Source organism: Poecilia formosa, unplaced genomic scaffold (assembly GCF_000485575.1).
Source record: "Poecilia formosa unplaced genomic scaffold, Poecilia_formosa-5.1.2 Scaffold121, whole genome shotgun sequence".
In the NCBI taxonomy this organism is placed as follows: Eukaryota; Metazoa; Chordata; class Actinopteri; order Cyprinodontiformes; family Poeciliidae; genus Poecilia; species Poecilia formosa.
Window position 1 is genome coordinate 739,277 of NW_006800060.1, and position 18,962 is coordinate 758,238.

The 18,962-nt window shown below is 37.1% G+C and overlaps 1 protein-coding gene across 2 annotated transcripts in view; it reads left to right on the forward strand.

Annotated features, from left to right (window-relative positions):
• cntn4 (contactin 4) overlaps positions 1-18,962 on the forward strand; it is a 225,229-nt gene that overhangs the window by 199,985 nt on the left and 6,282 nt on the right. Inside the window, exons 13-18 of one of the 2 annotated variants that reach the window (XM_016675770.1) lie at positions 7,718-7,893; positions 10,022-10,139; positions 11,446-11,604; positions 12,894-13,043; positions 13,593-13,663; positions 16,996-17,230. In XM_016675770.1, the coding sequence (XP_016531256.1) occupies positions 7,718-7,893; positions 10,022-10,139; positions 11,446-11,604; positions 12,894-13,043; positions 13,593-13,663; positions 16,996-17,230 (909 nt within the window). Of the gene's footprint in view, positions 1-7,717; positions 7,894-10,018; positions 10,140-11,445; positions 11,605-12,893; positions 13,044-13,592; positions 13,664-16,995; positions 17,231-18,962 lie in introns of both variants that reach the window. The other variant, XM_007560856.2, reaches the window with a different exon arrangement.

Consider the following 18,962-nt stretch of genomic DNA (forward strand, 5'->3'; position numbering starts at 1 on the left):
ATGTTCATTCCCATAACTTAGTATACGCTGCCTGTCCATTCCAAAACCAGTTTTGGTCAGCATCTTTGAAATTACTTTGCCTACCTTGAACATGGATAATTCTTTGGTTCCTCCTGGTTGTCCAAACCAATTTGCTTTCTTTGGAGAATAATGATTTGGGTCACATGGTTGAAACTTGGACCGAGTTAGTCCTTCTAAAGGACAATGCTTTAAAACACCCATCAAAACTGTTTTTGAAGGTTTTTTGGTTTCTCCAGACGAAAGCTGAATCCTTCTGAAAGTTTATAGACTATCCTTCAAAGTTGGGCCGATTCCAGAAAACCACCCGATTTACATACAGTAAGTCATGCTATTTTATCCTAGAAGACGGTGCAAATATCTGACTAAAATTATGACAGAAGCTCGTCAATAGCTATAGAAACTTGCCATTAGCAAGTTATTTTCTCTTTGACTTGCTAAAGGCTAACAGGGTTTATGTACATATTAGAACATGTGTGTGTCATTTGCTGTAACTTAGCCACATTTGAAAATAAATCTAGTAAAGTCTTCATTTTGTGCAAAGTGAATTTTATAATTGTGGGTTGTACACACCCACACACACACACATGTTTCTCAGTGAAATGGCCCTGCTTGTTGCTGTTTGCTCCCTTTTTGTTTCTTGAAGACATCAGACCGAAGATGCTTTGATTAGTTTACACACTGATCCCTTTCATGGATTAGAAAAACAACCCAAGCGCCACGCCGTTCGATAACGGCTCAATACTAAATTCAAGCTCTTGCCTTCCAAGCGTACCCTGTCATCCATGTTGAATGGCAGCAACGATGTGAAATTAATGCGATGTGGGATTCCTGACAGCCACATAGAAAAATAATGAGCAGCCATCTGTCAGTAATCACCAGCAGGTTGGTACAGATGTGCCACTGAACACTCAGTGACTACAGTACAGGAAGGGTCTTGTATCTATCTGCAGAGCAGTGTTGAAGACAAGGGTTTTTTTCTAGTGACATCTCGTCCTGAGAAGTCCTTTGATTGGATTTGGAGAAAACGAGTGGGGATCAGAAACAGGTGAACATGTGTTGCACTAGACTGCAGACTAAACGAGGGAAATAAAAACCTGAATGCCTTATTTTTCTTCTAATATTCACATTTTTGCTTAGAGATGAAATGATAACACCAAGGAATGTAAGTATCCGTTGTTACCAAGGTGATGCCAAATTATTGCAGTGGATTACCTTGAAATAGATGTTTTGAACTTCAGCCTCCACTCTGCTGTCAGATGCAGCTGAACCTTTGAAGAAAAAGCTTTTAACTTGTCAGCGAAACTGGTTTTTTTTAGTTTGTCTTCAACCTGGATACAATAGCATGAATGTTAGTTTAAAGGACTTAGCAGCCCATCATGGCTTTGACTTGGCCAAGCCCTGGTCATTCCATTATTATGACCTCAAACCACTTTCCCAGTAGGAGGAAACTATGGGGCCTTTTCCCATTTTGTTATGTTTTGAGCACAAACTTCAAAACATTTTATGTGGCTTCTGTGATAAAAATACAGATGTTCTAAATGTTTGTTAGAGAATACGATGGAGACCAGTGGACTCAGAAGGATAAATTTAATTTAAAGAGGAGTTTTGTTGCAAAACTACATTCCACAAAGTAGTTCAGATGTCCACTGTAACTAATAAAGAACCTTGTGGAAATTGACAACCTTTAAATAACGTACTTTTCATTTAGGCTACATTTCTGTATTAAATAACTTTTTTTTTATTGGTTTGTTGTAATATTCTAATTTTACATGGCATGTTTTTATTAACTGTAGAGGAAAAATCACAATTAACAGAAGTAGTCTTTCTGTTAACTGAAAGACTAACAGAAAGTTAGTCTTTCAGATACGGCTCTGATTCAAGCCGTATCACATTCATGTAAACATCAAGTGCGACTAGGGTCTTCCACTTTAGAGCTTTGTCGTGTTATGCATTGGTTTGAATCCAGTCTCCTTCACCAAATAAGTTTGTCAGATGTTTGTGTCATTTAGTTACACCTTATAAAAATGTAATTAATCTATATAAGGTGTTTCTATTAGTAAAGTTCATCAAATAAATATAGACTTTTCAATAACATCCTAATTTTTTTATTGAATGGGTCTGCATCTAAAGGCCCACAAATCTGGTCTTTATGGTTAAATGACAAGAAGAAATATATTTTGGAAGAAATTTAAAATGTATTCCACTTCCAGTGTTAAATGTTCTGTAGAATTTAAAGTTTATGAATCTTGGAGAATGTGTTTGTGCATTATTATGCCATTATCATTACATTGCTTGAAAATGTTATAAAAACAACAATATTATCGTTTATCACAATATCTTCAGGGACGATTTATTGTCCAAGGAAATTTGTTATCATGTCAGACCTTGTTAAGACTTAAACATGGACGTTCATTGAGTCTCTCCATCCAATCAAAATGACTGAGTTTATCAGTACAGAACTGATGGAGACATACCCAAAAGATGTGAATGGAGTTAGTGGAGCGGAATACAAATGCATAAGACAATTTTTAGACGTTAGTTGTAAAAGTTCCCCCTTTTTTCCCATGCACCTTTTTCTTCACATCTCTTTGTGTTGGTTTATCACAGAAAATCACAGTAGAACACACAGTGTGACAAAATGGGGAATGCAACTCTAGGTGTGTAAATACATTTTCTGAGTCACTGTACATGCTGTGGTTGCCCATAAGAGTAATGCATTACAGCTGCAGTCCATTAGAACAGAGGAGTATTATTCATAAGGCATTGTGGTGAAACGGCCCACATGAGGCCTGTCAGTGCATCTCAATATGGAGCTAGGAGTCACTATGTAACAGTTAGCTGGCACTGTTTGCCGTTCAATCCTTATTTATTGTTCAGCCGTTTCTCTGAGCGTCCCCACTGTGACCCAGTTTCAGAAAGTCATCGGCTTTAGAATAGCACCGAGCTCTGATTCAAGCCGTATCTCATTCATGTAAACATCAAGTGCGACTAGGGTCTTCCGCTTTAGAGTTTTGTCGTGTTATGTATTGGTTTGAATCCAGTCTCCTTCACCAAATAAGTTTGTCAGCTGTTTGTATCAACATCAATACCTTCTATCTGATTATTGTTCAGAACTCTTGAAGCAGAAATGGGATTTTCTGCCTGACTCCTGGCAGAGGTCTATTCAACTTGGATATCATGAGGGAAAAGCTTGAAATGTAGGTTTTTAGGTTTCTGGAAATTAAACAGAAAATAGGTACATCCTAACCTGAGGAAGAAATTAAACGCTAGGTATTGGACATCAATCGAATGGAAAAATTTATATGGAAATATGAAAATATTCTAAGCAATTCTGAATACAGTTTTTCATTTCACCATATGCTGTAACGTTCATTACCACTTGGGGTCTGGTTCAGTTAGGTCCATTTAAACAATTCTAACTCAAACATAATTCAAATGATAGAGTCTGTAACTCTATCATCTATACTGTATTATTCTACAAAAAAGTTTCTTACTATATATCCTATAGTAAGAAACTGTAGTAAAAAAATTATATAGTAAGAAATTATAGAATCTATAGTAAGAAACTCTGTTGTTTCTTACTTTATTTCTCAGTAAGAAACAACAAAGTTTCTTACTATAGATTCAAGTTTTCTTACTATAGATTCTATAGTAAGAAACTTTGTGGTAGAAGGATACAAAACTTGTTAAAACATTTTAAAGGAATGTAAAACTTAAAAGATTTCTATCTTGTTAAAACCAAAATAGGTTCTCTTTTAAATCGGAATGATTGCAATTGTAGAACAGTCACAACTCACAGTTGTTTGAGTGACATCTAGAAGAAATGGAGTGAGAAGATTGAGTCAGCGGTAACACAGTAATTCATATTAGTCTGCTAAGGGAAATATTTTTATATCTTGTTGAGAAATTTTCTCATTATAAGATGCTGCTTCTGAATTGTTTCCTTGCTCAGGCAGCATAACTCTTCAGTACTTAATAAATACTTTGTTTTTTGTGAAATACTGCCCCGGTACTCTATTCTTCATTGCCCAGTTGTGTTTTCATTGCTTTTACACGTTACCACTGGATAGTCAAGTGTCTTTGAGAACTGCTTCTAGCACTAGTGCTAGCTACCTGGGCTAGCTAGGTGAGAAAATGTGAAACAAGGAGTGATTTTACAAAGTACAGCACAACAAACCTCTCCAAAATGTCTTACATGTAGAACTGTTTGTCACAGTAATGCTAACATTAGAGCTATTGATTCATTTGAATTTAACATGCTTTTAATACACACTGTTTAATTTCCAAAATGTTGTGTGCTTTAATATTGCTAGTAAACAATGTCCGACCTTTGGACCATTTTCTTTTGTCTTTTATCAACTCACCTGAGCTTAATGCTTACGGATCATTAAGACGCATCTAATTCACTAATGCTAATTTAGTAGAATAACTTATTTTATCACGTTGTGATAAACAGTTGTACTACGCTGACAACATGCTAGCTAATCTTAAAACAGCAAGATAACAGAGAGAGTTTAAAAGCCGACCGGCTCCTGCTGCAGTCAAGTTGCATCTGCTGTGCTTACAAAGAAATAATCTCTCTATAGTTGGATCAGATTGTGGTTTGTCGAGGACTGGTCAGGTGAAATGTAGCAGCCCGTGTTTGACCCGCCTTAGCGCTGTCCTCAGGTGCCACCCAGTCTGTCACAGTGCATTAACACCCCCTGTCCTGTCTGGTCCTGACCCTGCTAAGTGAATGGGTCGCTATCCCCTCGTTTACAGTGGCAGCAGGTAACAAGGCATTATACAAGACAGGAATGAATCAAATTACGCTCATCAGCCTAACTTAAGCTCCGGTAACCAGCCTGGGTTGTGCATGTAATATGTCACAATGATGACGGTGGAGGATAGTAAGCAGGGGAATTTCTACTGTCATTGTCAGAGTGAATCCCTGGAGGTTGTGAAAGAATACACACTTTGGAAGTCAACATGGAAAGAGTCAGTGTTATGAATTATACTAGGCTATTAACGTGCTTGGTATTCAGTGTTTTCAAGTAGTATTGTGAAAGTGTCCTAAAGTTTTTTTTACATTATGTTAAAACCAGAAACTTCAGTGTAGTTGTTTGTGATTTTATGTGATAGGATAAAACAAATTAGCTAACGACTAGACAAATGAAAGAAGAATCATACATGGTTTATTTTTGTTGTTGTAAATAAAGCCAGAGTTAATATTTTTACTGAAGTCACCACTGATGGGGTTCTTAGTGTACGTCCCCAGTTTTGTCACTCTCACTTGGCAAAATTGCTTCAAGATTAGATAAATCTTTTAAGTCTTGCCACAGATTCCCAATTAGATTTACAGTAGGCCTGAACTATTTTATTTCTTCTTCTTAGCAACTTTCTAACACACAAATGTGCTTTGATCTAACCTATTGCAACGTGATTTTCTTACAGGATTACCCTTCTTTTACCTCCATCAATCTTCCTGTTAACTCTCTACCTGCTAGGCTGTTCTGCTGAAGAGGAGGATCACCACAGCATGACACTGCCAACCTCACGTGCCGCTATGTCAGGGAGCAGCAACCTTCACAACTCCAAGTGTCTTATTTTGCTTTTGGTCCAGCACAATATGACTCTTTAAACTGAAGCCGCTTATTGTAATGCCTACTGAAGAAATTTTTAGATTTTTCAGTTAATGAAAAATTATTTTTGTTTTAAGATTTAATTTGAGCTGGAAAATAAATCAATAAATTATTGGGATGGACACATGATCAATATCAGTAGAAAATACGTTCAATAGAACTCCAATCCAGAACTGCACAGCATTCTGGGGGATGTAGGCAGAGGAGAGGCTTTAGCTGATTCATTTCTCAAGGTCAGCTAAGCAAGGTTGATGGCATCAACTAACAGCACAGAGTGAAAAAAGAGTAAAACAGCTGGAGAGGAAGCTGGAGAGGTCACATGACCAGATTGGTGGTATTTCAGACATTTAAAACAAAACCGCACAGCATTCTGTGATAATAATAACTATAAATAAATAAATAAATAAATAAATAAATAAATAAATAAATTTTAAAAAAAAATTAATATATATATATATATATATATTAATAGTATATTAATTATATATAAATAATAAGCAATATTGACTGATATGAAACCTTATATTGTGATATTTTTGTGTTCCATATCATTCAGCTTTAGGTTTAATACATTCAGTTTCCATATACTTTTGTACTTTAGTACAAGAAACAGTTACCAACCTTTTTACACAAAAATCTTCCTTCTTAAATAAGGATATTCTTTTAATTCTTAGTTATTTATTGTAAAATATTTGCCATTGAAACATATCTAGGTTTCCATGGTAAACAGATTCAACAGAGCTCTGAAAGATGTTCAGAGCATCTTACTGTGATTTCAGGAAGAAATCATGACTTTCTTCCTGACCTGTCTGTGTGTTAACAAACAAGCTTACTAACTAGGTGAGCCTGAAAGATGTCACCTAGTTAAAGAGGTCATCTGAAAGAGAAGATAGATATTTTTTAGAAATCACTTTTGGGAGATGTTATAAATAGGGCGGTTGACTTTTTGACTTGCTAGCTGTTAGCCATTAGCCTTTCACTGCTGCAGACACTTCTCCAGCCTTGTGGTTCCTTTGCTTTTCTTTCCCTCACATCATTTCGAGCTAAAATCTCTCCAAAAACGATTGTGACACATTCTTCTAAAAGAAATGTGCTCGTTAGCTTTTCAGTTTTTTTAACTTTTTTTTCTTCTAGAGTTCTTGTTCTACAGGACGTACCCAGCTTTCACAACAAAGGCAGACAATAGTTTCCACAGAAGCCTTGAATTTATCTTTTTATGGTACTACACCACTTTAGCTGTAGCTCCATCATCCACTATGTCCCTCTAACGGAGGAGCGTACCTCTTGGTGATGTTTTTATTGCGTGGGCTACAAAAAGCTGCCTGTTGTTGGTATTTTGTCTACCGGGATGAATCACATTAAAAACGTGTGTGAGAGAAGGAGCCACCAGAAAGAAGGTGTCGCATCCACGCTAAATGAGACGCGCACTGCCGGCACTTTCCACACCAGAGTCATCCGCCACGGTTGATTTACTCCACATGCCTGTGTGTTCAGAGTCGCAATTTCCAGCAAGTAATCACAGCACCCCCAAGAGGGAGACAGGTGCCCCGCACTCCAAAGAACAAAGATTCACCTTCTCATCTCACCTCTCTCATGTCTTCACATACTCCTCTTCCGCTGCTCTGAGACAAGTGCAGATAAGGGATACTTGTTTTATTCCCAAGTGTTGGAAACATTGTGCTACTGCAGGCCTAGAAACAGAGCAGTGGAGATTAGAGGGATTGCTGTTTACTGCTTTTCCTTTGCGGTGTGTTCAGGGAATTCACAGCCAGTGGAGGAGAGTTCCAGGCTGAGGCTGACAGTGACACATGGCCATTTCCCAGATTTAGGTATGACACTTCTCGGAGTCCCGACAGAGACGAGCCTGGGCTGAAACTAATTCTGCTTATTGTAGCCAGGCAGTCTGAGTTTTGCTGTGCGCTCCTTCCTGCGTATCCCTCTATGAACTGAGTCTGACACATCCATAAGAATGATGGAGTGGCTCGGCTGTCTCTGTCACCGCTGTGCAAAAAAAAACAAAAAGAAAAAAAGGAAATGGAGAGGTTTGATGAAACATGCCTGACTTTGTGTTTCAGAGCCGACCATCATCACCACGCAGCCCACAACGCTGGACATCACCGTTGGGGAGAGCGTGGTCCTGCCCTGTCAGGTGAGCCACGACCCATCTCTGGAGCTCAAGTTCACCTGGTTCTTCAACGAGCAGCTCATCCACTTCGGGAGCAACGGCGGATTCTTTGAAAAAGTTGGCGGCGTAAGTCCACAATCTGTCTTTGAGCGTTTGAGTGGGCAGTATGGACTTCAGGCTGTATCACGATATTTGATGGTGCTACTGTGAAAACGATAAAAGTGGTGATAATAAATATTTATTAGATCTTTTTATGACTGTGACTGTGTCACACACACAAATAGTTTTCTTGAAAACTATTCCTATTTGTAATGTGCTTCTTTAGGACACTAGTCACATAAAGAAGTGTCACTTGTACCATTAAGCTGCACACTTGATGATTTATTGAATAAGCAATGGAAAAACAGTAAAACTATCAATCCTAAGAACAGTTTTGGAGTTTAATTGGAATTTTATCGTAACAACAATAACTCAAATTTCATATCATGATAAGAAATTTATCACAATAACTGATAAAAAATACAATAAATGTCCATCCCTACTTTTAAGAAAGAATGCAATTCTTATTGTCACAAATAACGTAAGCTCCAGTTTACTGTGGTTTTAACAACAAAGTAAGGTTCTAAAGTGGCTTAGTCAAAGCCTAGACTTAAATCTGGCTCAGATGCTGTTAAGTTTCCTTAAACAGGTCAACAATGCTAGAAAACTCCAAAGTGAGTGAATAAAAAAAAAAATAGCATTAACACTGTAGCACTGGTGGAAGTTTTTACTACAGCATAAAAAACTCCCACCAGAAATTGTTCATATTGGTCAACAGTTTATCTATTGCATCATCTTTATTATTCCTGTGGCTACCAGGAGGCATTTGGTAGATGTAATAAATTATGTCAGGAGTACAGGACATAAAAGATATTGATTTGTTGGTGAGGATATTTGATATTGACTCTTATTAGCCACCGTAGCTCCTTTAACATCAGTTGGATCATACCATTTCTCTACATTATTGTTGGTTCATTTTGAACTGAATTTACATTCAGTAACCCAACGAGTGTTGATAGAGAAAGAAGTCTTCCTTTCCCCTCCCTACAAAGTTCTGTTCCCACATGCCTGCATTCCTCCATGCTAATAGATAGTTTTTCCCCCTGCTAGCTAGCATCTCTCCACTGTTTGTTAGATAAAGTGCTAATCAAGAACACAAAGCTCCCTCAGGTTTCTGGAAGAATCCTCATTTTATTGGCTCCCCTGACAGGAGCCCAGGACATAAAAGATATTGATTTATTTTTTTTCCCAGCTGCTTTCAGAGACTTCAATGAATAAAGGTTGAGAGGTGACTCCGAAGATTCATTGGTCCATTCACTGCTTCCTTTAGCAGGACCGTAATAAATTCAGCTGCAGTGCAGAGGGAATGTTTGTATCAAGTATATTATTTATGGACAGAAAATTGCTGCCTCTGGCTAATTTTAAAATGAAATTTACATACTCACCCTGCAAACACTCGCATTCTGCCAGTGGACACTTTAAAAAGGTCTCCAACTCACTACTCACCTAAACATGCATTTTCTTTTGTGTATGTAGCAAATAAGTTCAAGGTATCTTTATCTACGACCAGCATGAGAAATAAAAAAAGAAAAATTAAAAACACATTCGCCTTGCTTTTTAGTTTCTGCAATAATTTTAGGTTTCTTGGAGTGTGATTTAAAGTCTCAGCACCTTAATAAATGACTCTTCATCTCCACTTACATTGATTAAGCCCTTGGCCACTCCTCTGAATTCCCACCATCATTGTGCCACAGCTTTCAGCCATCTTCTATTTATTACTCAACCTGCTCAGCTCCACTCTGATGAAATGATAATGTAGGAGTGGGAATAGTAATTAGAGACGGAATGAAAGGCTCTCTTAAAGGACTAAGTAGCAGACCAGCCATTAGGCTGCTCATATAACATTCTACAGTCCAAATAAGACTCCTAGAGGAAGTGCATTTCTGTAATTACGCAGATGAAGTAAATGCACAGAGCGGCACTCCCAAATCCCATTTGGAAAATAAGAGGAGAGAGGCCCCGCATGTGGATTTATGGATTTATTTTTCGGAACACACATGTATGAAAATGAGCTTTCTTCCTGAGACCGGTGGTGTCAGGGGTTGTTTTTTCTTGTTGTTGTTATTGTATTTTTGTTTAATTCCAGTAGCTGCGGGGTTACAGCCATGCTTATGAAGGTCTGTCTGCTTTTTGTGTGTGCGATGAATGACAGCAGCACTCGGCGGGGGACATTATGATTCGGAACATCCAGCTGGGGCATGCAGGGAAGTACACATGCGCCGTGCAGACCAAGGTGGACAGCATCTCCATAGCGGTGGACCTGGTTGTCCGAGGTAAGTTGGGGAATACGGACTTTAAATTGTATCACAGTATTTGGCTGAACTGTTGTGCTAAATATTTATTATATCTTTTTTTTAGGAAGCTTAATTAAGAAATTAAATTAAAATGAATGAAAACACTTGTTCATGTGATAAGTCATTAAAAATCATGGCAGAGATGGATGTAAACAGTTATAGTAGATATATTCAGAAATTATCTATGGTGCTAGTGCTCATCATCTACCAGCCAATCAGAGGAGACATCGGAATTTTATTCAGACGTTGGAGCGACAAGCCCCGCCTACTAGGGAGCGACTCTGTATGTGGCATTTTGGGGAAATCATAGTTTCCCCAAAATCATAGTTTGCTGTGAGAGTTCTGGTGGAGCCAGCTGCTCATTGAAAACACTAAAACAAACCGTCATCCTCCTACAAGTTCCCGTTGTCTTCTTTATCTTTTCCACCAGTAGTAACACCCGGCTGTGATCATGTGACTCCTTTGAACAATATTATTTTCACAATTTCAATTTGTGCAGATCTATGGCTGGTGGAAATGCAGGGAGCATGTCAAAGCAACTATAGCACTACAATTCTATAAGAACTGTAGAGCTATTCTTAAATTGTGGTAAATAAAGCATTCCCATTTCCAACAATGCCTTTTTAGGACACCGGTCACATGAAGAAGTGTGATTTCTACAGGTAGACTGACTGTTCAATTTTATTGAAATGTATTGATGCTTTTGTTGAACAAACAGTGGAGAAAATGGTCAAACTAACAATCCTGACAATACGGACAGTTTTTAGGGGGGAAGAGGGGGAGAAGGGGGTTAGACACTATTAATTGCAATTCATTGTGGCAATGATTATTCAAAACTCTCATAATGATAAGAAATTATTCACAATAAATGATGTAATAATATAATTTATTGTATTATGTAAAATCAACTTTTGTTGATTTTACATCATGTTACAGTGTTCTTCCCTCATCAAAAACATTTGTACAGCACATATTTCTGCCCTATTAACCACCTTCAGACTTTGTTAAATAGTTTAATTATGCATGGTTTATCCACTAATAAAGAAGTAAAGTATTGGCAAGTTAAAGGTTCTCTGTTCAAGATTTAAAGAAAATTTACAATTTAATTAGAGCAAACGTCTCCCAAAGGGTTCACGCTGAACTGACTTTGCTGCCATTGCCGCCGGTGCTAAAACCTCCCGTCTTTCTGACTCCTCCCGATTTACATTTCCTTCCCCACTTCTCCCCTCTTCTCTGTCTCTCTCTATATATCGTTTTCTCCCTGCCTGACTATGGCATCCATCAGGTCCCCCAGGCCCCCCCACCAGCATCCAAGTAGAAGAAATCACTGATACCACAGCCTCTCTGTCCTGGAGGCCCGGTCCTGATAATCACAGTCCAATTACGGCGTACACCATCCAGGCCAGGACACCATTCTCCCTGGGGTGGCAGGCTGTCACCACAGGTAAGCTCTCTCCAACCAGCCGTGGCCTCCTCTAGTCCACCTGGACGAGGGCTCCGTTCGTGGTTTCTACTCAGCCCTGGGAAAATATTAGAGGTGTAATTTCCTGCTCCGGCACCAAATGGCGCACTATGGTTGCCGGGATCATTGACCGCTGTATTATCGGACTCCTGGGAGCCCTGAAACATGGATCTCTCCGTGATGAAAAACCACGTTGCCAAGGCTGTAATATGATAGTGTAGTTACATAGCACATTTTTTTTTAATGGGACTCTTACTATTCATGCATTATCGGTATAATGTGCTTTTATCCTACACCTTATACCCTCCTTTATTTATAGTTTTGTTTTTTTGTTTTTTTGCACATGATGGACTCTGAGTATCTGAGATACTCTTCCTGGACTCTTGGATCTGCAGTTCTTCATTCATATATTAAAGAACACGTTGAACACTGTAGGTGGAGAAAGATATTGTTACCTTTAATGCACTCGTCTCTATTTGCACAAAATATTCTGTGTCTTGTGGTAATTGCACACATTTCACACAGAGCTTACGAAATCATGCTAGATTTCGGGATTACATTTCTGTATAATTTTTCATGTATCTGCAGGATTTATTTGTTCCTTCCACTTCCCAGTTGTGCATTACTTCCTAGTGGTCAGTTCCATAAAATCCCCCCAAAAAGCATTTAAGTTTATGGCTGAAACGATTAATCGGATTAATTGTGATGAATTAATTATTGAAATAATAGTCAAATAATTTAAAATAAAACAGGCCATTTGCTGAAATAACAACATACTCAAAGCAGTGATTAAGCCAAAACTGTGCAAAAAGTAGATACATTTTGCATTTAAGATTATAAAACCCTTAGTCTGTAAATATGTTCTACCCAAAACTACTCAAGGAGCAAAGTTTTAGCTTCACCTCAGTCAAATTCTGTACAAGAAAATCTCCAATTAATTATCTTTTGCTGTCCAATTATTAATCAGTTAATCCAAAAATTAACCAGCAGATGTCCTATTGATGTTAGATGAAGCAGAAAGGGTTGATCTTTGCACATGTTGTTAGCTCCAGATGCATCCTTTGGTACAAATTAACAAGCGTAAAGAATTGCTGCTGTTGCATTTAGGCTTTTAATTTAAAAAGAAATTGATTTACTTGATTGTTTACATATTTCTGTGCATTTTCAGTATAGCATAATAAAATATTTAAATATTTAAATAAAAAATCTTCAGAATATGCCAATTTTTTTTTAGCTTGTTTTAACTGGAGATGTTCTGTGTTTTCTGCCAGTTCCTGAGGTGGTTGGGGGCCACCAGCTGACCGCTGCTGTAACAGAGCTGAGCCCTTGGGTGGAGTACGAGTTCCGAGTTCTGGCAAGTAACAGAGTTGGGACCGGCGAGCCCAGCAAGCCCTCCAAACAAGCAAGGACGAAGAGTACAAGTATGAAATGTCTGTTTCGGTGTAGATCTAGTAAAACATGAGAACATGTGGTTTGATAAATTGGACTAAAAGTTATTCATAGGTTTGAGAAATGATCAAAAACGGTTGCAAAAAACAGATGGCATACAGCTTTGAAGCAAGCAAATGGTTTTCATAATTCCATATTTTCTTAGATTTTTTTTAAAAAAGTGTTACAATTTAAATGCAAACATTTGAAGATAGTTGAAAATCTATATGTAGACTGACATTGACATAAAACCATAAATACAAGTGGGAATATTGCGTTTTCAGAATTGAACTTCTATGAATATAACCTATTTTAAAAGTCCTATTCATAGATGAAACTGCATGCAGGACGTAACCCACCTTTAAAAGCGACTTCCAATGTTTTGCTACTTTTCTTACATCTTTTATTGTTGCTGGACTCCTCAGCTGCAGGAAGTCGCCGTAGTTTACTGTTTAGAGAAAAAAAATTAAAAAACAGAGAAAATGTTGAAGTTTTCCTTCAGAGTTCCAAGGTGGCTGAGCCGATATGTTTTCCCCCCACAGCTCCGAAGGTCACACCAGCTAATGTGAGCGGAGGAGGAGGCAGTCGCTCCGAATTAGTCATCACATGGGAGGTAAGCAAGCTCTCTCAGGAACCCTCTCACCCATGGAGGAGGCCGCCAGACGCCATTACTCTCTTTGGATGTGGGCCCCCCGTTTCATTAATAACCAGTGAACGGCCTAATGTATGGCGTTTCATTTTTAAGAACACAGAGGCAATAACTGCAGCTGTCACCCCCGAGGGGGAGAGAAAAATGCTTTTGAGGTTTCAATGAGATAATTAAAGTCATAGTTTGTTCAAAGTCACAACTTTTTGTTTCTAGATGATTTTCCTTATGTGTTTTATCAGCTGGCATTCAAATTGCTTCTGTTTATTCAGCACAAAGAATCAGTGCTGATGTTTCCAAACACAAAAGCTCCATTATAGTAAAACATCTACTTAACAAAGCTGCCCGTCGTCAACCAGGGAAATTCTTTAGGTGTTTTTCCTTTTGACCCGGAAGAAGGGATGAAAAGTGGCTAGACTTAAATTTTGTTGTCTAAAATGAATGGAAGTAAATACAATGTTCTAATATGATCATAAATACAAGCTTGTGGGTACATTTATACTTTCTTAGTTATCCTAATTAGGACCATTTTGAGCATATTATCTGACCCTCTGAATACCAATGGGCCTTTGGTGGACCAAATTCCAGTCCTGCCTTGTTTAGGTTTAAGATTCATGTTAAGAGGTATGGTGTGATTTAGGTTTTGGCTAAGGTTAAGGTTAGGAGCATAATAACAATGTTAGGGTGAGGGACAATGTCTGAGTTAGGCATAAATGCAGTTACTAAAGTGAATGGAGTACAAAATCCTAATATGGGTAGAAATACAAATGCGTGAGTGTAAACCTGTTTATGTTACCTACTTGGACCTTTGTTGTACATCTACTATCCTTATGAAGGACAGTAGGCCTTATGGGGACCAAAGCCAAGTCGCAATACGTCACACCCCAATTTTTAGGTTAGAGTTAGAGGTTTGGTGTGAATTAAGTTCAGACTATGGTTGGGTAATGCTAACAAGTATGGATAGGCATAAATTATGTTACTAAAATGAATGGAATTATCTATAGATGTCTTACAATTTGTGTCTACATGTATAACTAATATAATTTTGGACAACATTATTTCATTTCTACCTCTGCATTATTTATAAATCAGGAGTTTTTTTCTTATATATGTTTCTTTGTACCTATTCAAAAACTCTGGAAGTCCTCTTTGTAAACTACAATATGTATAATGTAAAAAAGTGTTCAATAAAAATTACAATAATGATTAATAGTCAATATAAGATCCTAATATAGACCAAAATAGAATAGAATAGAATTGAATAGAAAATATATAACATGTTCAGGTGTACCAGCAGCAAAGTGACAGGTAAGTCAAAGCATCCAGATTTACATCAAGGTGAAAAAAATATAAAACAGAATGTTGGTAGTCTGCTGAGGAGACTGAGGAAGAACTTGGTTCAGGTTAGTAAATGTGAGTTTGTAACAAAATAGTCTCAGACTTGAAAAATGAGGCAGTAGCACATTAATCAAACAGAAAGATTAAAAGCATCACTTAATTAACTCTAAACTAGTGGAATTTACCTCCATATTAACAGTGTTTTACAAATGACAACACTTTGATTTACAAATCTCTTTGCAGTTTATTAGAAAAAGAAAACAGGACCAAAAATATCATTTTTGCTTTTATTACTTTAACTGGTTGGCCAAGAGGGTCTGAGATCTTCCTTCATAATGTTTTACCGGAACTCCTCTGAAAGGTTATTCACTGTTTGTGTTTTGGTCTTCCTGTTGTTCGATTTTTTTCCCCACTTAGCAGCAAAATGCAATATTCCTCTTTCTTTCAATTGAGAAAATTCTTCTAATTTAAGTTTTGAAATGAGAACCATCTGTATTATGAAATTAAGTGACCTTCCTACATTTAACTTAATCTAAGCAGAATATACAGTTCAAGGTATTGGGTCACCCATCAGATTCCTTAAATTCCAATCCAGTGCCGAGTCACGCACTGATTCTCCAAACATGTCTGAAAGAATGAGTCACTGACAGAAACTAGGAGGATTCCATTGTGGTATCATGATATGATGACACATGTGCATCATATCATGCACATGTGTCAACAATTGAAGCAGTTTTGTCATTATCTGTGACAATAAAAGGCCATAGAGATCAAAACATTTACATGTTCTATTCAAGCAAGAGGTCACAACAATAAAAAGGAACTTATGAAATGATATGTATGTACCACTGAAAGCCAACGAAACTAATGAAATGTTTTAGTTTGTCAGAACTGTTACAAAACTATAAAAATTCATCATAATCAAGAAATAGACTTAACACATTAAGAGAACTGATTAACACATTTTGGATCAAGTGTGTAAAGCTTTTAGTTTTATTTAAATATAATCAATGGAAATCAAAGTAAAGAATCTTAGCACATACAGTATACAGTATAAAGTTAAATCTGAAGTTGTCTTGCTTAATTTATATATCCTTGTTTGAATACTGCAAATGAAAGAAAAATTAGTCAAACTATAAATCTGCAATACATAAAAAGATAACAAGAATAACAAGAATTTGACAGTCATACACAACTTAACCATTAACGAACTTAAGGCATCTAAGAAGCTTTTTGGTCTTATGTATATCTTACAGCAAATAAATCTATATTTGACTCACTTATTGAAGTTTTAAAAATGTTTTGTACCTGACAAACTCTAGAAGCTGAAAACAAGCTTCCAGGTCATCATAGCTAAATGTAAAGAGTCCTAACACAGAGCCCTGTGGGACACCTCGTGTTTATCATCTCACATTGAAAGTCACTTTATTTACAAATCGTATAAATGTAAATTTGTAAATTTGTAAATTTGTAAATTCTGGATAGTGCAAAGATAAAATATCTAAAATAAAATAAAATAAATTAAATTAAATTAAATTAATACAAAAAATTGACCAAAGGTTCTAAAATACTTTTAGAGCATGAACTTACACATCATAAAGAGCCCACAGCTCTTTATGAGAAACGTGATTTTTCCAAAAATCAAGTTTTTTTAAAAGTCTGTACCCTTTAGCAGGGTTTAGAGTCTGCACTTAGCAAAACAAAGTATCCAGCTCTGAATGTCCAGAGTGGGTCTGAGTTTATGTTATGACGCTGAGTGCTCTGTGCTGTGTAATGGATGTGTGCAGTAAAAGCTCAGGCATGTTCAGCAGGTTACATCTGAAGCCAGGCCCTGCCTTTACATGACCCCCTCTACTCTCAACCTGTATTTATTTCCAAATCATGCAGAGTAAACAAAGTGAAAGCTTATTAGCAGTGCTTAGAGTGGATGTTCAGATGGGTTGTTGTGTGTTTGCTTGCAGCCTGTTCCAGAGGAGTTGCAGAATGGGCCAGGGTTCGGCTACGTGGTGGCGTTCCGACCTCACGGGGCCACGGGCTGGATGCAGGCCGCCGTGCCGTCCCCAGAGGCATCCCGATATGTCTTTAAAAATGAGAGCATTCAGCCTTTCTCGCCTTTCCATGTAAAGGTCGGCGTTTACAACAACGAGGGGGAGGGTCCATTTGGACCGGTTACCACCATCTACTCTGCTGAGGAAGGTGTGTACACTCCTTTAACTCAGGCCAAATGGAACAGACACTAATCAGGGTTCTCTCAAAAAGGCTAAAATTTGAAATAAAAAAAATATAATATAGTGCTTTAAATAGTCTTACGAACATCCAGATTTTCGTCCAAGGTCCTAAATTTCATTTTGTTGAGTCTTAATATTTTATTTTTGATCATTCTGGAGAAGCTCCTGTACTGGTACTCTTGAAGCTGAACTTGGTGCTAAATGGGATTAGCTCAGACATATGTAGGATGAGTTTGTATGTAGGCCTGCAAAACTGTTGGTTGTTTTAGGACTGAGATCATTTAATCTCTTTTATTTAATAAATGTGGATCTTTTTTCATAACTGAATTGATAACAATAATAAGGTTTCTTTGTTAAAATGTTAATGTGAATGCTTTGTGTTGGTCTTAAATTTCATCCATAAAGGTATTAAAAAGTCTGTGAAAGATCTTAAAACTTACTTACTGAAACCTGCAAGAACCCTGACTAATAGAAGTTCAAAGATAGATGTGTGATGTTATTAATTCCCACATTAGGCTTAATATTGTTCTATTATATGTACAACAAAAACACTTTTAGCTGCTTTCCATACACACGTATATTCTCTCGGCTGAATAATCCAAGCAGACGCCAAGATGTGGGCCAGTGAGCTTCAAAATGTTTAACACCTCAAAAATATGGCTAACCAAATCATTTACTGAATTAATCCCTGGGACATGTAAATGAATAAATGGGATTTTTTTTTATTTTTTATTTTTTTTATTCCTGATGCTCACTGTGAACCTGTGATTTCCTCACGTTCAACACATCATCACTCATAAATGCTCATTCACCCTTACATAAAAAACACAATATTTCATTTCAGATTTTTCTCTTTTTTTAGTGTCTCAGTGAGAAGATTCAAACCCCTCACTTTTTTTATTCAGTGATCTCACAGTGACATGAAGGAACAAAGTAAACATCCTCAGAGGAATGATAAAAAGTGTCCTTTAATGCTGACATACTGTTAGTATTTTGACCTACTGATCTATAATGAGTTCAGCATTAAAACATCGTGTAGATTCATTGTTCAAAGACAATAGACTTTGAATGAACAGTGAGGCAGAGTCATTTTTGCATAGATAAAGAGAAATGTGTTCTCTGATAAGGAAAATAATTCCATCGTGAGCAATATTTATCAATTTACAGTTGATATTATTATTATTATTAGCTAATACTCAGTGTGAATCCAACTGTTCAATACTTCAACATATTTGAATTCTGCCCCTAAAAATTAACCAAATTATTAAAAAAAAACTAAAGCTACTACTATAACTAATAAAAACTAAATGAAAACTAAACAGTATTTAACTAATGAATTCTATCAAACAATTAATTAAAGCTAACTGAATTAGATAAATAAGTCACAACAAAATCCTGCTGACCACAAGCTACTTTGTAAAGATTTTAGTTTCTAGATGCTCAAAGCAGGTGAAGAGTGTAACCCTGATTGTGCACCAGTTGTAGTTGGAGCCAAATGTGGCCTTGTAGTGACTCTGGGAAGCTGAACACAAACTCACACTACACACACTTCACACACTACACGCACTTCACACACACTACAGCTCTTTCTCTTTCAGCATGTTGACTACTTGACCCCGCTTCCATCTTGTTTTAATGTTCCCAATAGAGGAAGTGGTTTCGAAATCCTTCAGATGTTCCCTTTTCAAAGCTAACCATAT